This window comes from Herpailurus yagouaroundi, unplaced genomic scaffold (genome assembly GCF_014898765.1).
Source record: "Herpailurus yagouaroundi ecotype Mexico unplaced genomic scaffold, PumYag 188, whole genome shotgun sequence".
Classification (NCBI taxonomy): Eukaryota; Metazoa; Chordata; class Mammalia; order Carnivora; family Felidae; genus Herpailurus; species Herpailurus yagouaroundi.
Genome location: NW_024412419.1, coordinates 2,472,731 through 2,496,117, shown reverse-complemented (window position 1 = coordinate 2,496,117; position 23,387 = coordinate 2,472,731). Strand labels below are relative to the sequence as shown.

At 49.5% G+C, this 23,387-nt stretch overlaps 1 protein-coding gene across 5 annotated transcripts in view; it reads right to left on the bottom strand.

Annotated features, from left to right (window-relative positions):
* Nucleotides 1-23,387, bottom strand: part of DCDC2C (doublecortin domain containing 2C) — an 82,744-nt gene that overhangs the window by 58,586 nt on the left and 771 nt on the right. For all 5 annotated transcript variants that reach the window (XM_040495979.1, XM_040495980.1, XM_040495981.1 and 2 more), the window contains exons 2-3: nt 15,755-15,806; nt 4,653-4,729 (exon numbers count right to left, since the gene is read on the bottom strand). In XM_040495979.1, coding sequence (XP_040351913.1) covers nt 4,653-4,729; nt 15,755-15,806 — 129 coding nt within the window. The remainder of the gene's footprint in view (nt 1-4,652; nt 4,730-15,754; nt 15,807-23,387) is intronic.

The following is a 23,387-nucleotide window of genomic DNA, read 5'->3' as shown; positions in this document are numbered from 1 at the left end:
TGATGCTGCAACGACGCCCAGAAACTTCTCTTCATGGAATAAAATACGCCCAGATGAACAGGACAGAACTCCGCTTTTTAAATAATATGCCTCCACCATGGCGGGTAAAGTGAAGAAAATGGTGCCCGTTTGGCAAACAAAAGGCGGGTTTTGCCATTAAAAGTGCAGTCACTTTCTCTTTCCACGGGCCAAGACAGTGTCCCCGAGGAAATAACGTGCGATCCTCCAAAAAGATAGTAGAAACAATTGGTTTCACCCGTGCAGTCTGGAGGCAGCTTTGCTGGAATCCCAGCGGGTTTATTTTATTTTCCATACGTGTCCGGGTGGGGAGTGGGGGGGGGGGGTACTCGAGGCAAAGTTCTCCTGCTAATGAGGCCAGGCCGCCCGGGTCCAAGCCACTTGGCAACAGTTACACGCTCTTGTAACTCATACTAAAATCATGTAAACTATGAGCCTTGTTTCTTTAAGTCTAAAAGTGATGAATAGTGTTTTTTTTTAATATTTTTTTAATTTTTTTTTAATGTTTACTTATTTTTGAGAGAGAGAGAGACAGAGCATGAACAGGGGAGGGGCAGAGAGAGAGGGAGACACAGACTTGGAAGCAGGCTCCAGGCTCCGAGCCATCAGCCCAGAGCCTGACACGGGGCTCGAACTCACGGACCGCAAGATCGTGACCTGAGCTGAAGTCGGACGCTTAACCGACTGAGCCACCCAGGCGCCCTGATGAATAGTGTTTAACACGAAGGTGCTCAATTTTACAATTCTAGTTTTCAATTTTTTACATAATTATTTGTGGTTGCTGTTGCTTCATTGTTACTGTTTTTCTGTAATGCAAATAATTTAAAACTGGATGAATGCATCGCCTTTTCAGATCAAATATAAACTTTAATCTGTGCAAAAAATACAGAGAATCCACTTTCTTTGCTAATGCGCTGTACCAAGGGGCTTCCAATCAATGCAGAAACCCCCTTCTCCCATATTTAAAATATTGCCCCAAAATAACCCTAGAAAAGAATGTTCTGCACAAGTTATATTACAATGCATTCATGTGATATTACGCCCACAATAGATTTGCTACAATGTTTCCATCCATTGGTTTTCCTTATGCCAAAAGAATTCTTTCCGGGGCGCCTGGGTGGTGCAGTCGGTTAAGCGTCCGACTTCAGCCAGGTCACGATCTTGTGGTCCGTGAGTTCGAGCCCCGCGTCAGGCTCTGGGCTGATGGCTCGGAGCCTGGAGCCTGTTTCCGATTCTCTGTCTCCCTCTCTCTCTGACCCTCCCCCGTTCATGCTCTGTCTCTCCCTGTCCCAAAAATAAATAAACGTTGAAAAAAAAAATTAAAAAAAAAAAAAAGAATTCTTTCCAAACATGGGTCACTAATAATAATACAGGAAATAAATGTTTAAACAGGGTCATGTTGTGTTTTTGCTTAAACCTTTAAAGATATTTAACGTACACTCTTTACCTGAGTGTGGGGAAATAGGAACTCTTATGAACTGAATTGTGTCCGCCCCCCCCCCAAATTTTGGCATCTCTTGCAGACCTAAGACACACGCACATACACTGTGGCTGCAGCTAAAAGTGTGCACAGTCTTCCTCGGGGGCGAGTCAGTAACACAGACTGATGAGACGTCTGTGATCAATAACTATTGACCCATTCTTCCCACTTTGTGAAATCCAGCCCATGGAAACGAAACAGAATTACATGCAAAGATGTTTCCCATAGGATTATGTATAGAATCGAAAATATAAAACCAACCTGCATGTCCAGGTACCCAGGAATGTTACGTAAATCGTTGCACGGCCATACGATAATAAATTGTGCAGCAGTTTAAAATTGTTTATGCAGGATTTGCATTTACGGGGGGAAATGGTCAACTATAACGGATGCTGTAAAAAACACGACAGAAGGCACAAAGAGAACACTGAAGGTAAGCGTTCTTCAGGCCAGTGGCAGTTGTCTGAGGAGTGAGATAAGGGATGTTTATTTTATTCTTCACACTCTTGGAAGTTCCCACATTTATTTATAATAAGAATGTAATTTTTAAAGACAAGGAAGGGAAGTAAGTGTTATTTCCAACATAAAGATTAGGAAATTACAAGTTCAGAGGGCATGCGGGATGGAACACATCTCCCAAACTGAAGAATGAACTAGACCCCTTGCTTTGCCCGGTTTCACGGATCAGACGGTCCATCCGCCACCCGACAGATGACCGACCCCACCTAAGTGCCCAAAAACGGTTTCCGGGGAGAGTCTGCCATGAGAGGTGATGGACAGGCAGGAGCCCCTGAGCACTGGGCAAAAGCCAGGCGTGGTTAGATGAGGGAACGTCTGAAATTTGGAATGCTGTGTAGCCATTGTTTTAAAGCACAGCTTATCCACATGGGCTCCTATGGAACCACCTCCAAGATGCATCATGTGGGGAGAAAAAGGAGGATACACAGAGGTATTTGTAGGATACATATACTTGCCGAAGCCTGGATCTCCCAGCCTGTCTTACAAGGATACAAGGCGGGGGGGGGGGGGCCCCACCCACTTTGAACATAGAACTTTTAGAGCTATATATGGCCATGGGCACAGATTTTTCGGGCCACAAAAAGATAGTTACATTTTTTAAAAAACTTTGAAATAAGAGAAGAAGTTAAAGGCATAAACCTACTACTCAACACACCTTATAATGTGCTCATTGGTGTGTAATAGGAAATATTTTTAATTTTTTTGATGTTTATTTATGTTTGAGAGAGAGAGAGAGAGGGACAGAGTGTGAGTGGGGGAGGGGCAGGGAGAGAGCGCGACACAGAATTCGAAACAGGTTCCAGGCTCCAAACTGTCAGCACAGAACCACCACAGGGCTCGAACCCACGAACCACGAGATCATGACCTAAGCTAAAGTCGGATGCTTAACCGACGGAGCCACCCAAGAGTCCCTAATAGGAAATATTTTAAATATTTCAAGTAGGACATATTTTAAATTCTTTAAGATTTTTTTTTTTTTTGAGAGAGAGAGAGAGCAAGTGGGGGCAGGGCAAAGAGAGAGGGAGAGAGAGAATCCCAAGCAGGGCCTGCACTGACAGTGTGGAGCCCGATGTGGGGCTCGAACTCACAAAGCACAAGATCATGACCTGAGCTGAGATCAAGAATCAGACGCTTAACCGACTGAGCCCCCCAGGTGCCCCTCGAGTTTTTAAAATAGGAAATATTTTCAATTTTGTTTAAACAGGAAATAGCACAGAGATCTAGGAGCGGATCTTAGGTGACGATGATCCGCCGTCACAACACCTGTCACGTCACAGCTTGCTTAGCGGCAGAAGCAGGACATAAATCCGCACCTCAGCCTCCACACTTCAGACCCACGTGGCCTCACCAGCTCCGTTCTGCGGAGACCCAGGCAGGCAGGGGAGCGCCGGGCTCCGGGTCCAAACTCAGCCGTGACCCCCCAGCACCCCGCCCCCCCTCATCTGTGAGGAAGGGAGAAACCACTTTCTCCCTTCAACATCGAAGCCACCGGAACCCATCGCAACTGTTTTGTTTGCCTGTTTTTGCAGTTACAAGGTCTCCAAGCAAACATGATCAGGTCTTTGTAGAAAAGACACTGCATTTGAATGGATATTTGGGTCCATCTAGTGGAATTTCTAGCACACCAATATGAAGGACGAGGCACAAGCTGCCGGGGGTAATGGTCTGTAACAGACAAAACTTGTCCGTCAAAATAAGTGAGAATCACTGATGTCTTGGCTCATGCAAAAAAAAAACAAAAAAAAAAACAAAACAAAACATAGGTTCTTTGCCAGGAAGGACCGTGAGATTTGTATACATTCTTCAGAAAGAGCTGCCCTTCACAAAATTTGGAAATGCTGTGCCTCCCGTCATGTCCAAGCAGCTCTCAGATTTGTAGAAGGTGCAGGGAAAGACCCCACCACTGAAGGCTGCGCCTTGCAGACACGTAAGGGGACGTATTTTACAGACGTGGTCGTCGAGGTTCTGAGGGGACGGGCAGGGGCCACGTTTGGCCAATAAACAGGGTGTGTTTCCTGCGTCCTTCTGCTTCCCAGTGTGTTCTTTCTACAGCCCCAGAACGTAAGGCAGACTGGCCCACAAAGCTGTCTCCATCAGCCCGGACGTACTGCCCCGGGCACCTCTACAGCTATAGCCCCGGCTGTGGCTCCCAGGGCCACACTCCAGTCCTGCACCAACGCTTGAGCGGGAAGTGTGGTAACCCTACAGGTCTTGCTCGTGGTGGGAAAATAACTTGTAAAGTGTCCTTTCCACGTCCAGCAGCGACAACTGCTAGATGTTTTTTAAAAAGTGAAAAGCCTAAGGCTAAATTCTGTGTGTGAGGCCCTCGCCCTTCCAGCCCCAAGTAAACTGTTCAACAGCCTGGCAACTGGATTGATTTCCAAAATCAAGGTTCAAAGAGAAGAAAGGATACACGGCACCTGAAAGGCTGAATCATACAGGTGTCCCTGTCGGAGAGAGAGAAGGAGAAGGGAGGAGAGGAGCACAGGGGGAGGGGAGGGGGGGAGGAGGAGGAGGGGGAGGAAGGGAGGAGGGAGGAGAGGAGGGGAGAGGGGGTGACGGTGAGTCCAACTGGAACTTTATCTTTAAGGAGCCACAGCAAGTAGTGATCTGTCGCCCGCGAGGCCTTACTCACTTGACGTGCCGGGACGTTCGCTGGAAGGTTTGCCACCTGGAAGGCACATTCAGGTCACAATGTACCACCGGTTTGATCTGCAAAAAGGAAAGGCAAGCCTCGGGACTCAGTTCAGACAACCACTTGCTAAATACGGTTTGCCCAGCACCGCCCCCAAAACAGCAGTGCAGGGGGGCGGGAGGCCTTGCTAAGGGAGCACAGGGGAGGACCCAGGAAGGACTCCGGGGGAGCAGACTCCCTGCTGGGAGGGGCCGGGACTCCCAGACGCAGGGCAGGTGACCTCATGGGGACGGGGCGAGAGGGCTGTGAGTTCCGAGGCCGGAAGGTCGGGTGCGAGGGCGCGGAGCGCGGCGGCCGGGAGGTCACAGAAGTCCAGAGACACAGACCCGGCCGTTGTGCTGAGGACAGGCCAGTAGCAACACCAGCAAGCTCCCGTGATGTGCTCCCCAGGCGCCCGGCTGGGCCAGACTGCGGCCCCAAGAATGGGCGCGTGGCCCCTAAGTCAGCCCGTGGGGTTCCAGCTAGGACGTCCCGTGGCAGGGGACAACACCCCCCCTGCTCCCCGGACCCTGCTCTTTCCTGTGACTCCAACCTGGGGGCTGAGCCGCCCCCCGGGGCCTGGTCAGCTTCAACCTCACATCCCCTGGGGCCCCGACAGCGGGGAGGAGAAGGATGTCTGAGCCCTGCCACGGGCAGGCAAAATCCCTCTGCGGGGGGTCCTACTGTCATCATTGACAGCCTGGGTGGGGCGGGATCAAGGCCACGGCCCCACACAGTCTCGAGGCCCCTCCATCACGGTGACCTCCTCTGAAAGTCGCTCCCCCGCTACGTTCCTTGTCTGTCCCACCTCTAGAGGCTCCGCCCCTGAGACACCAGCCCCTCCCACCTCTAGAGGCTCCACCCCTGAGACACCAGCCCCTCCTACCTCTAGAGGCTCCGCCCCTGACAACCAGCCCCTCCCACCTCTACAGGCTCCGCCCCTGAGACACCAGCCCTTCCTACCTCTAGAGGCTCCGCCCCTGAGACACCAGCCCCTCCCACCTCTAGAGGCTCCGCCCCTGAGACACAAGCCCCTCCCACCTCTACAGGCTCCACGGCTGAGTGAGACTCGGCATTCAGGGCCTACCTAGCCTCTCGTCACACCTGCTCCAGCACAGCGGGCACAGCGGTAGAGGGTGTCCCCCAGGGCCTCCGGTTGGGCCTCCCGGCCTGACCTGTCTGGATGTCCGGTCCCCCTCCACTCGCTGCCCCTGCCATGGTGCCCAGCTCATTTACACACAGAGACTGCCCAACCTGTGATGTTAGCGCAGCTCTCCTGAATCACCCCAGTGAGTGAAAGTATCTATAAAGTTCCTTCGCCAAGAATAACACCGACCCGCGTACCCGGGGTTCACCCTGGGGTGTAAGAGTGAGCTGCACGTACCCTTAACAAGGGTGACGAGGTTTGGGCATCTCACGGTCTCCCCAGCATTATTTTTTAGACGAGGAGAGGAAAATGTGCTGTTCCGGGTCTTCTGAAGGAGACGAGGAGGCGGCGTCCACGTGGGGCAGGTGGAGAAGGGTCAGGAGGACTGGGACTGAGCAGTGGAGAGCCCCTTCGGCGTCCTGCTGAGGGCCTGAGGCACCATTAGACGCAGGGGACAACTGGCCGAGAGGCACCGGGACAGCAGAGCGAAGCTGGGAGGCAGCCCGGTGGCTTTGGACTGGGACAGACCGGGGCTCACCTCCCAGCGCTCACTGTCCGTAACTTTGCCGGGACTGTCTCACCTCTGAGCTGCCATCTATGAACGCCTGCAGCGGGGACCATACACCTCGCAGGGTTTGGGGGAGAGAACGTTTTATAAAAGGCACAATGCCGTACCTGCCACACAGGGATAAATAGTCAATCCAATAAACATGAGTCTCCCAACACACACAGAGACGCAGAGACGCAGAGAGACGGAGGCGGGGAGAGAATGGAGAGGGACAGACCACAGACCATCTGGCATCTCAGTCTCATCACGGCCCGGATAGAATCGCCAACTGTTCCCACAGCCCGCTGACCGTCCCCAGACTTCCCGGTCTCAGGAACCGGTGCCAGCACAGACCCATGTGTTTCACCACAAAATCTGGGGACACCACTGTGTCGTCTCCTCCCTTACACCCCGCATCTCTCAATTCTGCCTCAAAACCGTATCCCCGGACGCGTTCACTTCTTGCCGCCCCCACCGCTGCCACACTGGCCCCGCGGCCCCATGTCTCTGCAGCTCGCCCCCCGCCCCCCACAGTCCCTTCCCCACAAGGAGCCGCGGTCCTGGTAATCACCCGTCGCGATGGGCTGCCCCCTGGCTTAGAACCCCAGTGGAGGAAACAGCGGCACACACACGACAACCCCACCCCTCCCTTCCTCCCCACGCCACAGCCCGCGTTTGCCTTCTTCCAAACATCAAGCTTGTTCCTGCACTAGACCTGGGGCCTGGAATGTTCTCCCGGGTCTTAGCACAGCTTGCCCTTTCTTGCATTAAGAAGTCAACCCAGAAGCAGTTCCTCAGCAACCCTCCCCGACCAATATGGCCATCGTAGCATGTAACACTGTCTGATAGTTTTGTGTTTATTTATTTACTTATTATTGGTTCCTCCTCATAGAATCAAAGCCTCCTGAGAGCAGGGACCTCGGTCGTCATGTTCCACCAAGGACCCCACTGCCTGAACAATGAGCTGCCCACCGCAGGAGTTTGAGAAGTATGCCGTGAATATGGATGAATGAATGACAGATGAATAAATGATAAATGCTTCGGTGGCAGGTGATAAACAGCTCTGATACTCCAGGAGGAATCCTGGAAAAAGTGAGGTCACTGGAGATTGTGGTAATGCACACGTCCGTCCACTGTCACCCTCTTGTCACGTGACATACAAAATTACTTTCTATATAGGAAATTATACACGCCTGCATAGCGTTAGCCAAAAAACCAAAGCCGTATCAGCAATACCACGAATTTACTGACCTGGTTTATAACATGACAACAGAAATTATTCCCTGCAAAATTCTGTGAAGGTACAACTACCCTAAGAAACAGCTTTCTGGCTGATGGCATAAAATTATGGAAACGGTGAGCTAATGGCTTTTTTTACATGTCAATGATTCATTAACCCTGCTGTCACCTGCCTAATTAAATAACTGCAGCAATTAAATACATGATTCTGGATTTTTTTTCCTGCATTTCACGTGATCTCCTAAGAAAGCACACGTGGCTTTCTGTCACTGCCCGACGGGGACGACAGGTTCCAACATGGTGTCTCACTCACCTGCCGAGAGGCTGCGGGGCTCAGTGGGCTTTCGGGCTCCGTAACCAACAGTCCAATGTAATTAAACCAAATCCGCAGCAATGCCAGAAGACCCCCGAGGTAACCACGGGTGTGTTTCCCCGAGTGGCAGCTGCGGGCTACTGAACGCCTGCTCTGCGTCACACTACATTCGTGCCCAGCCCTCAAAACAACCAGGCAAAATACCCACATGGTGACCAATCAGAGCCACTATGTAATCTCCACAAGGACACACTGCCACTAAGTGTCCTGGCCATGATAGGCCATCAAAAATACCTTATGGTAGATTTTAGCCCATTGGGAATTGGAACCTATACCGGCGTGGCACTTGGGAGCCTGCGTCCGCGTCGTCCGCGATCCCAGCCCTGGTTCCACCACCATCTCCTCACACCACCGTGAAGATGTTGCTGTGCCCACATCCTCGTGTGTGAATGCAGATCCGCTTCCGGGAGGGACAGCGCCAGAGGAGATGACGCATCGCGAGGCGCTGAGCAAAACGCCGGAAATGAGTGAAGAGCTCTTGGCGGTTGTCATTGTTGTTGGCCTCCGAAGTCCTTGGTCTTTGCGCCCCATCGAGCCTCTCCAGCTACCCTCAGTGAACATCCTCCCAGCCTTTTCCGTGCAAAACTTCAAACCAGAAAGACCCAAGGGAGTCTGGCACCGAGAAAAGACCTCATCATGGAGCCGTAAAGGGAGGATCTCATAATTAGCGAACCGCGCTCGTCGGGGTCGGGAACGTGCAACCTGAATTAACAGAGATGGCCCCTCCGCCACTCGACGGTAGACGCTAAACACACGCAGTCGCCACAGATCACAGAAACACTACGGAAGGCGCAGTGGGCTCCGTATGGTTCATGTAATTCATTAGGGAAAAGGTCATCCTGGACCACCTCCGAAGTCACTTCATTCCTCATTCTGTGATCCTCTGAGTCAAAAAAATAAAAATAAAAAATCAGCGTCACTCTTTCCCCAAAACGGCCAAGAATCTCCCTAGGTTAGGCATTCTGGAGCAGTGTGCAAGGGACGGGAGGGAGAGCCAGGCCGATGGGAAGTCGCCCTTCATCCACCCCGGCGCCGTGGCCTGTAGAAGTGGGGCAAATCTGGGCAAACCCTCAGCACCTTTGCAGCCCTCCCCCTGCGTTACACTGCATTGTACTCTCGAGGGGGACGTCAGGCACGTGTGTCCAACACATGGTTGGGGAGACGGGTTTTCGGCCTTCCTGGTCGTGATGATGATGAATTTTTATTTCCCATTTTTTGGAAAATGTTGAGATATTTTTACATTAAAGAAGAAGGAAAAGAAGAACCATGACTGGGGTTTTGTAATTGACTTAGCTGATATCATGCGTCCATGAAGCTCTCTCAGGGTCTAAATGTTAAGATGTCACCCCCTCTGGGAAGCTGGGAAGGACACAGGGGCGCCTGCCCAGGCCTCACTGAGGGTTTCCCGACTGAGACGCCGTGGGCGGGGCAGGTCCCCCGTCTGGCATCCTGCGTGTCCTCTACGACCGCGACAGAGGCTGAACTGAGCCATGGGGAGCCGTGAGCGGAAGGGCTGCGGATCACCCCGGCGGCTTCCCCGGGACGCCCGCGGGGCTTGAGGCCCAGACATTGTGTGGAGTCAGCAAGGCAGTGGTCAGAGAAGAAGCCAAGAGCTCTTGACCTCTGACAACAGCGGGGACTTTGGAGCCTCGCAACGACAGACATTAGAGCAACTAGGATCAACGGAGGTCTTAACTCCCTTGTGGCGTTTTGCTAAGCAGCGGGGATGCGTCGCCTCGTTTCACATTACTTGTACCAAGAGCAATGGTGTTTCCCACGTAATTACTCCTCCCGAATGCCTTTCAAGGTTTTGTATTTCAGATCCTACTGGATTAGTGATTTCTTTTGTTCTGGTGAAAGATGCTTTATCTCCCCCAAACTAGTTGGCATTGCCAACGGCCCCTCGTACACCAGTATCTCTCCCTCACCCCCCTGATCACCATCTCAGCAAACCTCAGGCCTCTTTCTCAAACGGAGGGGAGCACAATACGCAAAGCGAGTAATCAGCCAACGAGTGTCCTTGGAGTGAGCCTGACATTCAGAGGACATCCTTCAACCATTCCCTTTGTAAAAATTAAATAGTAACCAATGAGAACAACCACTCCTACTGGCCTGGTGTTGACCACCTACATTACCTGCAAAGCCTCAAACAATGGCAGATGAATAAAAGAACTGAAAGGGAAGAAAGAAGGGTGAAACTGTGAGGGTGGAGAATTAGGGAAAGGGCAAACAGAAGCTGGGTAAATAAGAACGGAAGGATGGACACCTGGGGGGCTCAGTCGGCTGAGTGTCTGACTCTTGGTTTCAGCTCAGGCCTTGATCTCACAGTTCGTGAGTTCAAGCCCCACACGGGGCTCCATCTGACAGTGCAGAGCCTGCTTTGGATTCTCTCTCTTTCTCTGCCCCTCGCCTGCTCATGCTGTCTCTGTCTCTCTCTCAAAATAAATAAACTTGGGGAGCCTGGGTGGCTCCGTCGGTTAAGAGCCTGACTTCGGCTCGGGGCGTGATCTCCCAGTTTGTGGGTTCGAGCCCCGCGTCGGGCTCTGTGCTGACGGCTCGGAGCCTGGAGCCCGCTTCGGATTCTGTGTCTCCCCCTCTCTCTGCCCCTCCCCTGCTAGTACTCTGTCTCTCTCTGTCTCAAAAATAAATAAATGTTAATAAAGAAAGAAAGAATAAACTTAAAAAGATTTTTTTAATAAAATAAATTTAAAAAAAGAACGGAAGCAGGGTGAGGGTGAGTGCTCCCGAGCACATGTGCACTTTGTCAGTATCCGTGTGGTCAGAAGGGACTAACTCTGCCTGTATGTTGAAACTGTGCGGTTAAAAGAAATAGGGAAGCTGCTGATAAACGCTATCGGACGGAAGGGGAGGAGTTACCCCCGTCAGCCTCCACGATGAGCCTAGGGAAAGCGGGTCCACCGAGCAAGGTCGGCAGAGAGGGGGTGAAGGAAGCAGGCGAACACACCAGCATGGCACCGGGGCTGTGGCGTGTGCCCGAGCCAGCCGCGCCCCATCGGCCTGACGCCAGGACTGGAGTCTCCATCGCTGGGCCAACATGTTGTCCCCATGGTGTCTCTGACAAAAATGCAAATGTGTCACATGGCGGAGAAAAGAAGTCAGCTCCCTCCTGCCACAACACAGCAGAAACCACCCATGAAGGACTGTGCCCTGGGAGGGAAAGGCGCTCGGGAGCACACAGGACAAGGATGTCCCAAAGAGAAAAGGAAGAAAGCAAGGGTGCAGAGACAGTCACCCCAAATAGAAGCCTGTCTCCCTACACATCAGAAGACAATACAGTTCCAAGCAGAATCAAGGAGGGGTGCCCGGGTGGCTCAGTTGGTTAAGCGTCTGACTCTCGATTTTGGGTCAGGTCGTGATCTCACTGGTTCATGAGATCGAGCCCTGAGTCAGGCTCTGTGCTGACAGCGTGGAGCCTGCTTGGGATTCTCTCTCTGGCCCTCTCCCGCTCTCTCTCCCTCACTCTCTCTTTAAATAAATAAATAAACGTTTTTTAAAAAGCAGAATCTAGGGGTGCCCGGGTGGCTCGGTCAGTTAAGCGGCCGACTTCGGCCCAGGTCATGATCTCGCGGTCTGTGAGTTCAAGCCCCGCGTCAGGCTCTGTGCTGACAGCTCGGAGCCCGGAGCCTGCTTTGGATTCTGTGTCTACCTCTCTGTGACCCTCCCCCGTTCATGCTTTGTTTCTCTCTGTCTCAAAAATAAATAAACATTAAAAAAAAATAAAATAAAAAAAGCAGAATCCATGAAATAGAAAACAGAACAAAGAAATGGAGAAACACAATGAAACCAGAAGTTGGTTCTTTGAGAAGATTGATCAGATTGATAAAACCGAACAGACTTGGCAAGAAAATACAGAGGAGACACAAATGACCAGGAATGGCAGGAATGAGGGAGGTCACGTCACCAGAGGCCACAGATATTAGTTGGATAAGAGAACAACTTCATGCCAGTGGACAAATTAAATGGACATTTCAAAGACACAGGCTAGCAAAGTTTACTCAAGAAATAGACAATCTGAGGAGCCCTCTATCACCTCAGGCCGTTGGATTTGTAGTTAAAAACCTTCCCACAAAGACAACTCCTGACCCAGCTGGCTCCACTGGTAAATTCTACCAAACACTTAAGGAAGAAACGATACCAAAACCAGAGAAAAACATTGCAAGGATTTTAAAAACTACAGACCAACATCCCTCCACGAACATAGTTGCAGAAATTCCAAACAAAATTTTAGCAAATAAAATCCAACAATAAAGAAAAAGGACAAAATTTCATGAGTGAGATTTGTCCCAGGAATGCAAGGTTGAGTTAATATTTGAAAATCCATCGGGGTGCCTGGGTGGCTCAGTCGGTTAAGTGTCCGACTTTGGATCAGGTCATGATCTGACCATGGGTTCGAGCCCCACGTCGGGCTCTGTGCTGACAGCTCGGAGCCTGGAGCCTGCTTCGGATTCTGTGTCTCCCTCTCTCTCTGCCCCTCCCCTGCTCACAATCTGTCTCTCTCTGTCTCAAAAATAAATAAACATTAAAAATATATAAAATAAAATATAAAATAAAATAAAATAAAATAAAATAAAATAAAATAAAATAAAATGAAACAATGACAAAGCAGAATGACTCAAAGATCTGCCGATAGCGGTAGCTTAAATAATTATGATAGGGGCGCCTGGGTGGCTCAGTCGGTTAAGCGTCCGACTTCGGCTCAGGTCACGATCTCGCGGTCCGTGAGTTCGAGCCCCGCGTCGGGCTCTGTGCTGACGGCTCAGAGCCTGGAGCCTGTTTCAGATTCTGTGTCTCCCTCTCTCTCTCTGACCCTCCCCCGTTCATGCTCTGTCTCTCTCTGTCTCAAAAGTAAATAAACGTTAAAAAAATTTTTTTTTAAATACAAAATAATTATGATAGATTCACACGATGAAATTATTAAAACATGTTGCAGAAGACCATTTACTGAATGAGATAATGGTCACAAAATATAGTAAATAAAAAGCAGATTAGAAAATAGTGAGCATTGATGGATCCCAATTCTGCAGACACATATACACGTATGTACGCATGTACTGTGTGTGTGTGTGCTTCTGTGTATACCTACTTGCTACGTGTGCATAAAAAAGCACCTGGAAACAGACATGACAAAGTCAGAGTGCTGACCTTTGAGGGGTATTGTGGATGACCCCCGTTCTCTTCATGGAGTTATCTGCACAGCTTCTTGGCATTTTTTCTCAATAAGGACTCCTTTCATAATCAGATTTTTTTTTTAATGAAAAAGTGTATACTCCTAAAGAAAAATTACAGAACTCTTTGGGGCGACTACAGTCCCATTGGTGTGAGGACACAGAGGTCCCCACTCCAGAGCACTTGCTATCAGGCACCTCGCCTAACGTTTCTGATCCAAGCCTCCTCAGCTGGAAAGCAAGGGGGGCTGACAACATAACCTGGAAGCTGCCTTCCTGTCCTCCAGGGCTAACTGCTCGTTCTAATCATAGCGCCGAAATGCACTCAGGGTACGTGTAGACTGAACTTGAGGGGAACTTTTCAGAATTGTTGCTTACTCCCCGTGCCTGCCCCACCTGGAGACAGGAAAGCAAGTGCCCGGGTCTTAAGAATAATCATACACATTGGGGCGCCTGGGTGGCGCAGTCAGTTAAGCGTCCGACTTCAGCCGGGTCACGGTCTCGTGTGATCTCGCGTGATCTCGCGTGAGTTCGAGCCCCGCGTCGGGCTCTGGGCTGATGGCTCAGAGCCTGGAGCCTGTTTCCGATTCTGTGTCTCCCTCTCTCTCTGCCCCTTCCCTGTTCATGCTCTGTCTCTCTCTGTCCCAAAAATAAATAAACGTTGAAAAAAAAAATTAAAAAGAAAAAAGAATAATCATACACCATGCCCACTCTGTTTACTAAGGTGGCCCTGACATTCAGTCACTGCTGGAATTCTTTTTTTTTTAACTTTATTCATTTTTGAGAGACAGAGCATGAGCGGGAAGGGGCAAAGAGAGAGGGAGACACAGAATCGGAAGCAGGCTGCAGGCTCTGAGCCGTCAGCACAGAGCCCGACACAGGGCTTGAACCCACCAACTGCAAGATCATGACCTGAGCCGAAGTCTGACACTCAACCGACTGAGCCAGCCAGGCGCCCCTGGAGTTGTTTCTTATCGGAGACTTGCCTGCCTGCCCTTGGCAAGTTACAGTAGAAGGTGGGGACGTACGACCTGACTCATCGCACTGCCCTGAAATGCAGACTCTGAGGAGACAGCTAAATGCTCTGCAGGCTGATGCTGGAGCTCCAGGGCTGTCCTTTACCGGAACTCGGCCGCAGATTCAAGGGCACACTAAACCCCGCTTCTCTAAACTGTGGAGGAAGAGGGCCAGCACTGATCTCTTTCTGGAACATTATGCATATTTCACCATTCGGTCCTCACACCGGTTCAAGGAGGAGAAAACAAGAATACCAAAACCAGAGGCACCAGGGTGGCTCAGGACGAAGTGCCCAACTCTCAATCTCATCTCAGGTCATGATCTCACAGTTCATGGGATCGAGCCCTGCATCAGGCTCTGCGCTGGCAACACGGAGCCTGCTTGGGATTCTCTCTCTCCCTCTCTCTCTCTGCCCCTCCCCTGCTCTCTCTCTCTCTCTCTCAAAAATAAGCATTAAAAAAAAAAGAATACCAAAAGCACCACTTAGAGAATAATCTCAAAAATCTCCTCTTTGAAATACCCAACAAAATGACAAGTCCATTTTTTAAGACAATTTTACATATTATATTATATTATTAAATATATGATTCATATTTATACCATATATGATATATAAGAAATATAATATTATGGATATTATATAGTATTAATATATAGTAAATATATTATTATATTTCCATATTATATTATATAACATCCTAAATCATATTATAGTCTAAATATCAGCAGGATATCTTGCTTAAAACTTAGCAATTTTTGTTGCTTATTTTAAAAGGTGGATCTCTTATTTTTTTATTTTTTTAACATTTATTCATTTTTGAGAGATGAGAGAGACAGAGCACGAGCAGGGGAGGGGCAGAGAGAGAGGGAGATACAGAATCCGAAGCCGGCTCCAGACTCTGAGCTGTCAGCCCAGCACAGAGCTCGACACGGGGCTCGAACCCGTGAACCGTGAGATCATGACCTGAGCTCAGGTCCGATGCTTAACAGACTGAGCCAGCCAGGTGTCCCAAAAGCTGGATCTCTTTTATACATATTAAATAGAATTTTTTTTTTTTTTTTTTTTTTTTTTGGCTAAGAACCAGGTGATGTGAACAGAGCGAGAAAAGGTTCCACACTACAGAGCTTTCAAATGTGTATCAAGCACAAAAATGTTAAGAACTTGGGGCAAATCTTTAAATTGAGCATTATAATTAGCTTCAACGTTATGTGAATTAAAATAGCTTTTCCTGACACCCATCTTTCCAAATCCCCCGTAACAAAAGAAAAGTGAAAAGTTTCAGTAAATAATTGCACAGTGTGTCACAGACGACTATCTTTCTAACCGTGGTCTTAGGGTATTTTTCCTGACTGCCGTCACGTTAGTTACTTAGGGGCTTCGACGGGTATGACAACCCCGCACAGTGGATTTGGGTTTCCAGAGCAACGGGCCTTTAGAGGCATTCCCTAAAAAATGCTAGTCTTCTAAAAGTGACATTATTCAACAGTGGCATTCGGAGTTTTCCCGGATCATCCAATTTATCCCACCGTTAGTCATTAGCACCGAACACTTACTTCCTTCAACTTGCTCATCTTTCCAGGTTTCCTGGGAACTATATGAATATAACTGCCAAAGAAGAAAGAAAAACCTAATTAGAAAGTAAATAATTTAGGGGGGAAATGTGAGCCTCTTCAGAGAGGACTCCTTCTCAGCACTCGGACATGCGAATCCACAGCAACTTGAAACTAAAGTCAAGAGTGCCACAGTCTTCCGTCGACATAGAACAGCAGTGTCATGGTGGGACATTATGGAGGGTGTCCCACTGGCTGCCATCGGCGTGGCCCATGGGAGACTGTCACCTGAATGGCACTCTCCTATAATGTTATTAATCAAAAAGGAACCCGAGACATCATTTATTCCACTTTCTTTTCTACCAGGTCACGGAAGGGCCCAGAAATGAGCTCATCAGAGTCCCACAGATTGGCCAGAGTCAGAGCGGAGTCCCCCCCCCACCCTTGCAGCTCATCGCCACCTGCACTGTCCCCTCCTGTCACACAGAATTACATCCCTGTCCCCATTCTGCCCAACAGTGAACACCGGAAAAAGCCACCAGAGGAGCATGGATGGGAGTCTGGCTAATACAATTCCTGGCACTTGGGGGCTTTTGGAGAGACCTCCATACGCCTCAAAAATAGAACAGATGTTTTTTCATGATAATAAATACCTTAATTTTGTATCTTTCAAGGTTTCTTCCTGATTAAAAAAAAAAATTACATTTGAGTTTGCTGCTGTTTTTGACAGTTTTATAAGATTCAGAGAAGTGTTGCCTGCATTGGCAGCTGGAAGGAAAAAGGAAGTAAGAAATATTCAGTAGAGCCCAGAGTCACAAGCCAGACGGGCCCACAGAGGCCAGATGGGCAGTGAGGACGCTTGCCCAGGGCAGAATCTGGGGGGAGGGGGATGCTGCAGGGCGCAAGGACACCTCCTGTCCAGGGTGAACACCTCCCACAGCCCCAGGGCACAGTTTCCACCGGACAACGCAGACAACTAAAAACTTAGTCCTTCCGAACAGTCAAATCCTCCATTTTTTTCCAATTAAACTAAAACTCTATACTATTCCATGAACTCCCTCATTGCAAAAGGTCCAGCCAATTCACATCTTTGAAAACTGATCCAAACTAAACAAGGCAGCGCTCGGGCCTCTCCGGCTCACCACCTCCGCCCGGCCCTTCCATGAGCTCTTCCGGTTTTAAGCCCCCGCATTCCGTGTTTGATTGTGAACATCAATCCCCAAACGAGACGACTTACTGCATCAGTAAATGGAAACAAAAAGCAAAAATAAATGCGGAAACACCAAGGCGTCAAAAGATCCAGCCAAGAACGTAAAATGCTGTTTGTTTCCATGCTGCATCCCAAAGGACGCATAAATAGAACAGAAGGAGGGGCTAAGTACTTCCTCAGAGGCCCAGTGGACCAGAGTCTCCAGGCCGGGCGCTTGGAGAAGGCGTTGGTGGGGCGTGGGTTTCCCCGGGGTGGGCAGGGGGTGGGGCGGGCACCTGGCGTAGAGACTGGACGTTCGTGTGCAGCACCCCCCTTGCTGCTTCCAGAGAATAAAGGAAAGGAGGAAGCCGGCCACGAGAGTCAGGCCAGGCATCTGCAAGTGCTGCGTCCGTAACATTCTCACAGCACCACTCGGGATGTGACGCCACACCGCACGTGAGTTGAGCCCATTTCGGTGGTGAGGACACCATCCCCAGCAAGCTTATTCCATGTGCTCAATGCTACTGAGATAAGGAAAGGCCAGGATGCACTTCAACCCGGTTCAACCTTCTTCTGTCCCTGAGACCACGTTCCTGCTCCTCTGTCCTGTTCCTGCCACCTGCTATCCCCGGCGTCCAAACGGGCGGCAAGGAGACACGAGGAAAGTTGGGGTGCCGGCAAACTACGATAGTGTTATCGAAAGGGCCTTTGCCTCGTACCTCAACTGCAAACTCATAAGGCAAAGAGAGACCATTCCTGGGGCAATCCAAACCCTTCGGGGTCTCCCCCAAACTTGCACACACACCCCTGCACACGCACAATGCCCTGGTTTACAGTTTGTGTGTGTGTGAAGATGGCTCTCTCCTCAAAAAGAATCATGAGTTCTAAGCTTTACAGGACATCTTTAAAGTAATGTTTAGCCTATAATATTTTGTTCTATGGAAGAAAAAATCGTGTTCTTCATCTCAGATTAATTCACTCCAGAAAATGTGAGAGATGCTTGAGTAATGATTGGATTTTATATCCACCTAGATCTGATGGGGTTTGTCTCTTCAGTGTAGTGTTCTGCAGCTGTTGTTTCTAGAAGAGCCCCAGGATGGCTGATACGTCATCGGGTCTCACCGCAAAGTTCACTTGCGTGTGGCACAGTTAGAAGATTATTTGCTGGAGAAAATTAATTTTAATTGCTCACTGGCTCGGTAATTACAGGATATAAACTCCAACCAGCACCAGCCTACCGATACCAGCGGAAATCAAGCCAAAATATTTCCCAGAGCTGCATTCACCCGCGTCTGGGTGCTGATTTCATGATTCCTTGAGCTAAACAGTGGTGGAGACGGTGAAGTCTAAACATCACTCCGTGATCATCGTCATGCAAACGGCACCCATCCACGCGCAGCCCCGCAGCCACACGGACGATGCCAGACAACCGAGGCTTTGGCCACATGACAGCCCCCGTCTGGCCTCTGCTCTCCCGTCGCTGGACTGGACCGCGCTGCCTCCCTCCCGGAAAACAACAACAAACACTAAGAGATCGGGGAAGAGAAACGCCTCAACGTCTCCATATTCCGGCCACGTGTCCGAAGAATTTCAGACACACCATGCAAGTTTCCCTACCGAAGCAGGGGTCTCACAGGGTCTCTTAGAAAACGCCTCGCCCCACAAGACAGAACAGAGAGGAGCACGCGCTGAACAAGTTCCGGGCATGTTCACCTGTGCTGCCCCTGCCTCAGCTTCCTTCCTCGTCAGCTTACAGGAAAGACACATGTGATTTTCGCCAGGAAGTGTTTGGGCGGGAAAGTTAAGTGCTTTTCATTATGCGTGCATTGAAAAGGACTCTAAAGTCCATTTTAGTAGGAATATCTTCTTCTCTTGTTGGAAAGCAACACTGAATAAGGATTCTAGTAGGAAATCAGAATTCAGCACATGCAGTGTCTAAGCCTGTTTGGGCTGTGGTAGCAGAGATACCCCAGACCCAGCGGCTTAAACAACAAACATTTATTCCTCACGGTTCTGGAGGCTGGGAGGCTGGGATCAGGTACCAGGGTGAGTGGGTTCCAGAAGGGACCCTCTTCCTAGTTCATAAATGGCTGCCTTCTTGCTGGGTCCTCACGTGGTGGAAAGGGTAAGGCACTCTCTGGGGTCCCTTTCGTAAGGACATGAATCCCCTTCATGACCGTTTCACTGCCATGACCTGCTCAGCTCCCAAAGGCCCTACCTCCAAATAACCACATGGGGGATTAGGTTTCAACGTATAAATTTCAGGAAGACACAATAATTCCATTTACAGCCCAGTTAGAGTTATACATAACCTAATATGTAACTAACCCTGAAAAACATCATCACAAAATCAAACATCTACAAAGGGCTATCTGTGTGCTTGTCAGCGAGTTCTCACACACAACAGGATTATCACCGTAATAAATTCAAATCTACAACATCGTGGCATTAATCCAATACCTCTTGGCAATCCGGGTGTCTGTGGATTAAGATTTTCCTTCAAAAACAAGAGGAGGTTAAATTTGCATCTTTGCAATGCCATTAAGAATTCGGATCACAGGTCAGCTTCCTCATAAAATTACACTATCCGGGCGGTCCCCCCAAACTCCCATGACTGGCTGAATCTGGGGTGTCTCTGGGCAGAGAGCACTGTCGGCACGTGGAGAAGGAGCACGGGAGCCCTCTCCGGAGAATCTCACCTTCACCTCAGCCCTCCAGGAGGTTCCTCAAACAAAATCCACATAAAAGGAGTCACTTGCAGTCCGAAAGTAAACGAACAAGGAGGTTACTATCTCAGCTGAGCGAAACCAGCTGAAATAACAGAAAACAGAAACAGGTTTCCAAGACCAGCATCACAGACGCAGAAAGACAGTATTTCAAGAACAGCCAAGCCTGACGGTACATGCAGGACCAAGAACACTGAAGAATGACACAGATTATTGAAAAAGAACCACACAGAGGTTTATTTATTTATCTATCTATCTATTTATTTAGTTTTAAAGTTTATTTTTATTTATTCTGAAAGAGAGATAGAGAACAAGCAGGGAAGGGGCAGAGAGAGGAAGACAGAATCCCAAGCAGACTCTGAGCCGTCAGCACGGAGCCCAGTATGGGGCTCGATCCCATGACCCGTGAGATCATGACCAGAGCCGAAATCAAGAGTCAGACGCTTAACTGACCCAGCCACCCAGGTGCCCCAGATAGAATTTTTAGGAATAAAAAAAGTAAACAATTTAAGTTGAAAACCCAGTGAACAAGTGGTTCAATGCTGTGCATTTTATACACAGCAGAAAAATTAGCCAAAAGATCCGTGTGATCTGTGTGAAGTACCGAAGTGCAGCACAAAGGTAAAAGGGAGAAATTCAGGACCGAGTGGTGGACTCTTGGAGGTTACCGTCAATCAGAAAGGCCAACCCACATGGACCCTGACACAGAAAACACAGAGAGCAGAGAGCATAAGACAGAGGCATCCTCTGAAGACAAAATGGCTGATGAAAGTTACCACACCAGACTCATGAGAATTCAATCAATCTGCACTTGGACGTACCATTTAAACACAATACACTGAGGTCAAAGAAAATGAATTTTAAGCAGCCAGAAAAGATAAAATATTACTTTCATATACGCAAATAATGATAGCAGACTTCTCATCAGCAAACTCGAAGTCAGAAGACAATAGAAAACCACCTTTCGTGGCCTGAAGGACACTGCTATCCACAGGACCACAGGATCATATGTCCAATAAAAATATACATGAAGAACAAGGGCCAGGAGGCTTCCCCCCCCCCCCCCGGGAACCATGGGCTAAGCAACTCTGATCAACCTGTCCACTAAAAACTAATAAAATGAAAACATCTTCTTGAAACATAAGACATCTAACAGGATAACATCTGAGGAATCGCCAGGCCAAGATCCAGGAAATAAAGGGAATCCAAAGACGTGAGCTTGATCCCTGGGGCCACTTTAGCCCAGGGGTTACTCTTGACTATGGACAGAGATGTTGAACCACATCCCGGACAGGCTGCGTGGCCAACAGGCAGAAGTACATGCTCAGGACACAGCAGAGGCCGTGGTTGCTTCTGAACTACCCCTCTTTGTGAACCGGGACCCCAATGGGGTCCATCCTGTCTCCCAGCCACGTGGGTGGCCCAAAGCATCTCACATTCTGAAGCTGTATGAAGGTACTCCCGAACCTTCCTGAGCAGGTGTCTGGCCAAAGCCCACAACAATCAGCTTTGGCCAAAGAGAAAATCACCCTAGACTTCAAATTATTTCTGCAAATGAGTTTTGAAAGTCACGTCCAGCACAGACAGCCAAATAGGCAGATAGAGAGAGAAGACAGCATAACAGAGAACCAGCAGTAACAACATACTTTGGAGCTTCAGCCTGGCTCCCTCCTGGATCACTCCTGCTGGGAAGACCGGGCGGTAAGTCACCTACGGAGAGGCTCCCACAAGGATGAAGCTTCCTGCCTCGGCACCAGGAAGCACCCGCCCCAGTCAGGCCTTCAGATGACGGTAGCCAGCATGCTGACTGCAACCCCACGAGCGCCTCTGAGCCAGAACCACTCAGATAAGCTGCTCTTGAACCCCCGATCACAGGGACTGCACGATAATAAAGTTGTTTTAAGCCAATACGCTTGGAGTGATTGGTTATGCAGCAACAGATAGCTAATGCACCCTCCTAGAGAGAATCTTACCCGTACGCACCGGAAGACATGGAAAAGAATGTTTACAACAGTGTTGTTTATTTTAGCATAAAATTAAGAGCAACCCAAATTATCCATCAATAGATCAGACAAGTAAGGATGTTTTAGTCGATGCAAATAACATGGCGGTAAAAGTGATTGCCCTACAGCTACACTACTGACGTGAATGAGTCTCACGGCACATTATCGTGTGAAAAAGCACCAACAGAAAAGTATGTACAATGTAACTGCATTTATATAAAGTACACAACCATAAAACGTTGAAAAATCTGTCCTTGGGGAATGAATTTTTATAAAAGGATGATTATTACAAAATAGTGATTACCAGTGGAAAAAAGGCTGCAGGTGACAGGTTTTAAAATACTGGCCACGCTCTTTCTTAATGCACACTGTGGTTTACACAGAGTTTTGCTTAAACTGTACACAGAATTGTATCCACTCCTGTATGAACTGTGCACAGAAGCGTATACATTCCTGTATCTACACTACCTTTCACAGTACAAGGAATGGGGTCAGGAGCAGTGTAAATAAAGACAATATATCTCTGAAAGGCAGACACAGGAAAGAGGTCAGGAGCTCACAGAGGAGGAGAAACAACTTTCCCCACTTGCATTTTGTAAAGGAAGCCTTTTCGGAGGTCCTGAGCCTAAAACAGAATCTGTCACAGTGGTGACCCCTTTCTCTTCTTCTGTGCCGACTTGTTTCTTATGGCCCCCAAAACAGACATTGCAAAAGCTCTCACAGCCTGTGCAGCCCCCCGACACTACGCTGTGGCAAGAAGAGAACGCGAGCTTGACTCTCGCGTTGCAAAGACATTTGTATGATGACAGGTACAAAGAAAGTTTAGAGAAACTGCTAAGGGGCCTGGAGTACCCTCGAGAAGAAAACAGAACTGTGCTGTATCACCCCGGACGCAATAAGATCTCAGAGATGGTGGCGGGAGTCAGGGGCTCAACAAGAACGAATCTAACGGACGTCTTGGGCAGACACCATCCAGTGCAACTAACAAGCTGAATGTGGCCAATTTCCTGCATGCGCCCACAGGCGCATCTCCCCAGGACAGTTTACGCCCCTCCCGGCCCCCATCCCGATCTCAGCAGACACTGGGGAGGGGATTTCTTTGCTGCCCATGGACATTCACCAAGTCTGTACACAGTGTGTGCCAGGATTCCAGAGATCACGGGCACAACGCGTGTCCTCTGCAGGGTCACAGTCTAGCAAGAGACACCGCCAGGAGACGCATGGATTACACGGCTTAGCAAGCGCCCTTCCTAGGAGAGTGAGTGAGCCTCCGGGCAGGCAGAACACCAGGCTGGGGCAAGCCGTGCAGGGGGTGACTGGGAGCTGGTTCCTGCCTCCCAACCTGCTCCCCCCGACTTCCCGGGTGTGGCTAACTCCCTTTATTCTTCCAGATCCTTGGGCCAAGGTGGCCTTTCCAGAGAGGCCTGCCCTCTTGGCCACAGCCCGCCCACTCCTCCTCCCCACGTCCCTTCTGACTCTAACGGAAGACATGCTGACAGGAGGTAGACGCCAGCCCTGCCCGTGGCCAGCGGGATAGAGCAGGCTGTGGGCACAGGTGGGCTGAAGGCAGAGGTGGGCTGAGGGCACAGGTGGGCTGTGGGCACAGGTGGGCTGAGGGCACAGGTGGGCTGTGGGCACAGGGGGGCTTAGTGCACAGGTGGGCTGAGGGCACAGGTGGGCACAGGGGGGCTTAGCGCACAGGTGGGCTGTGGGCACAG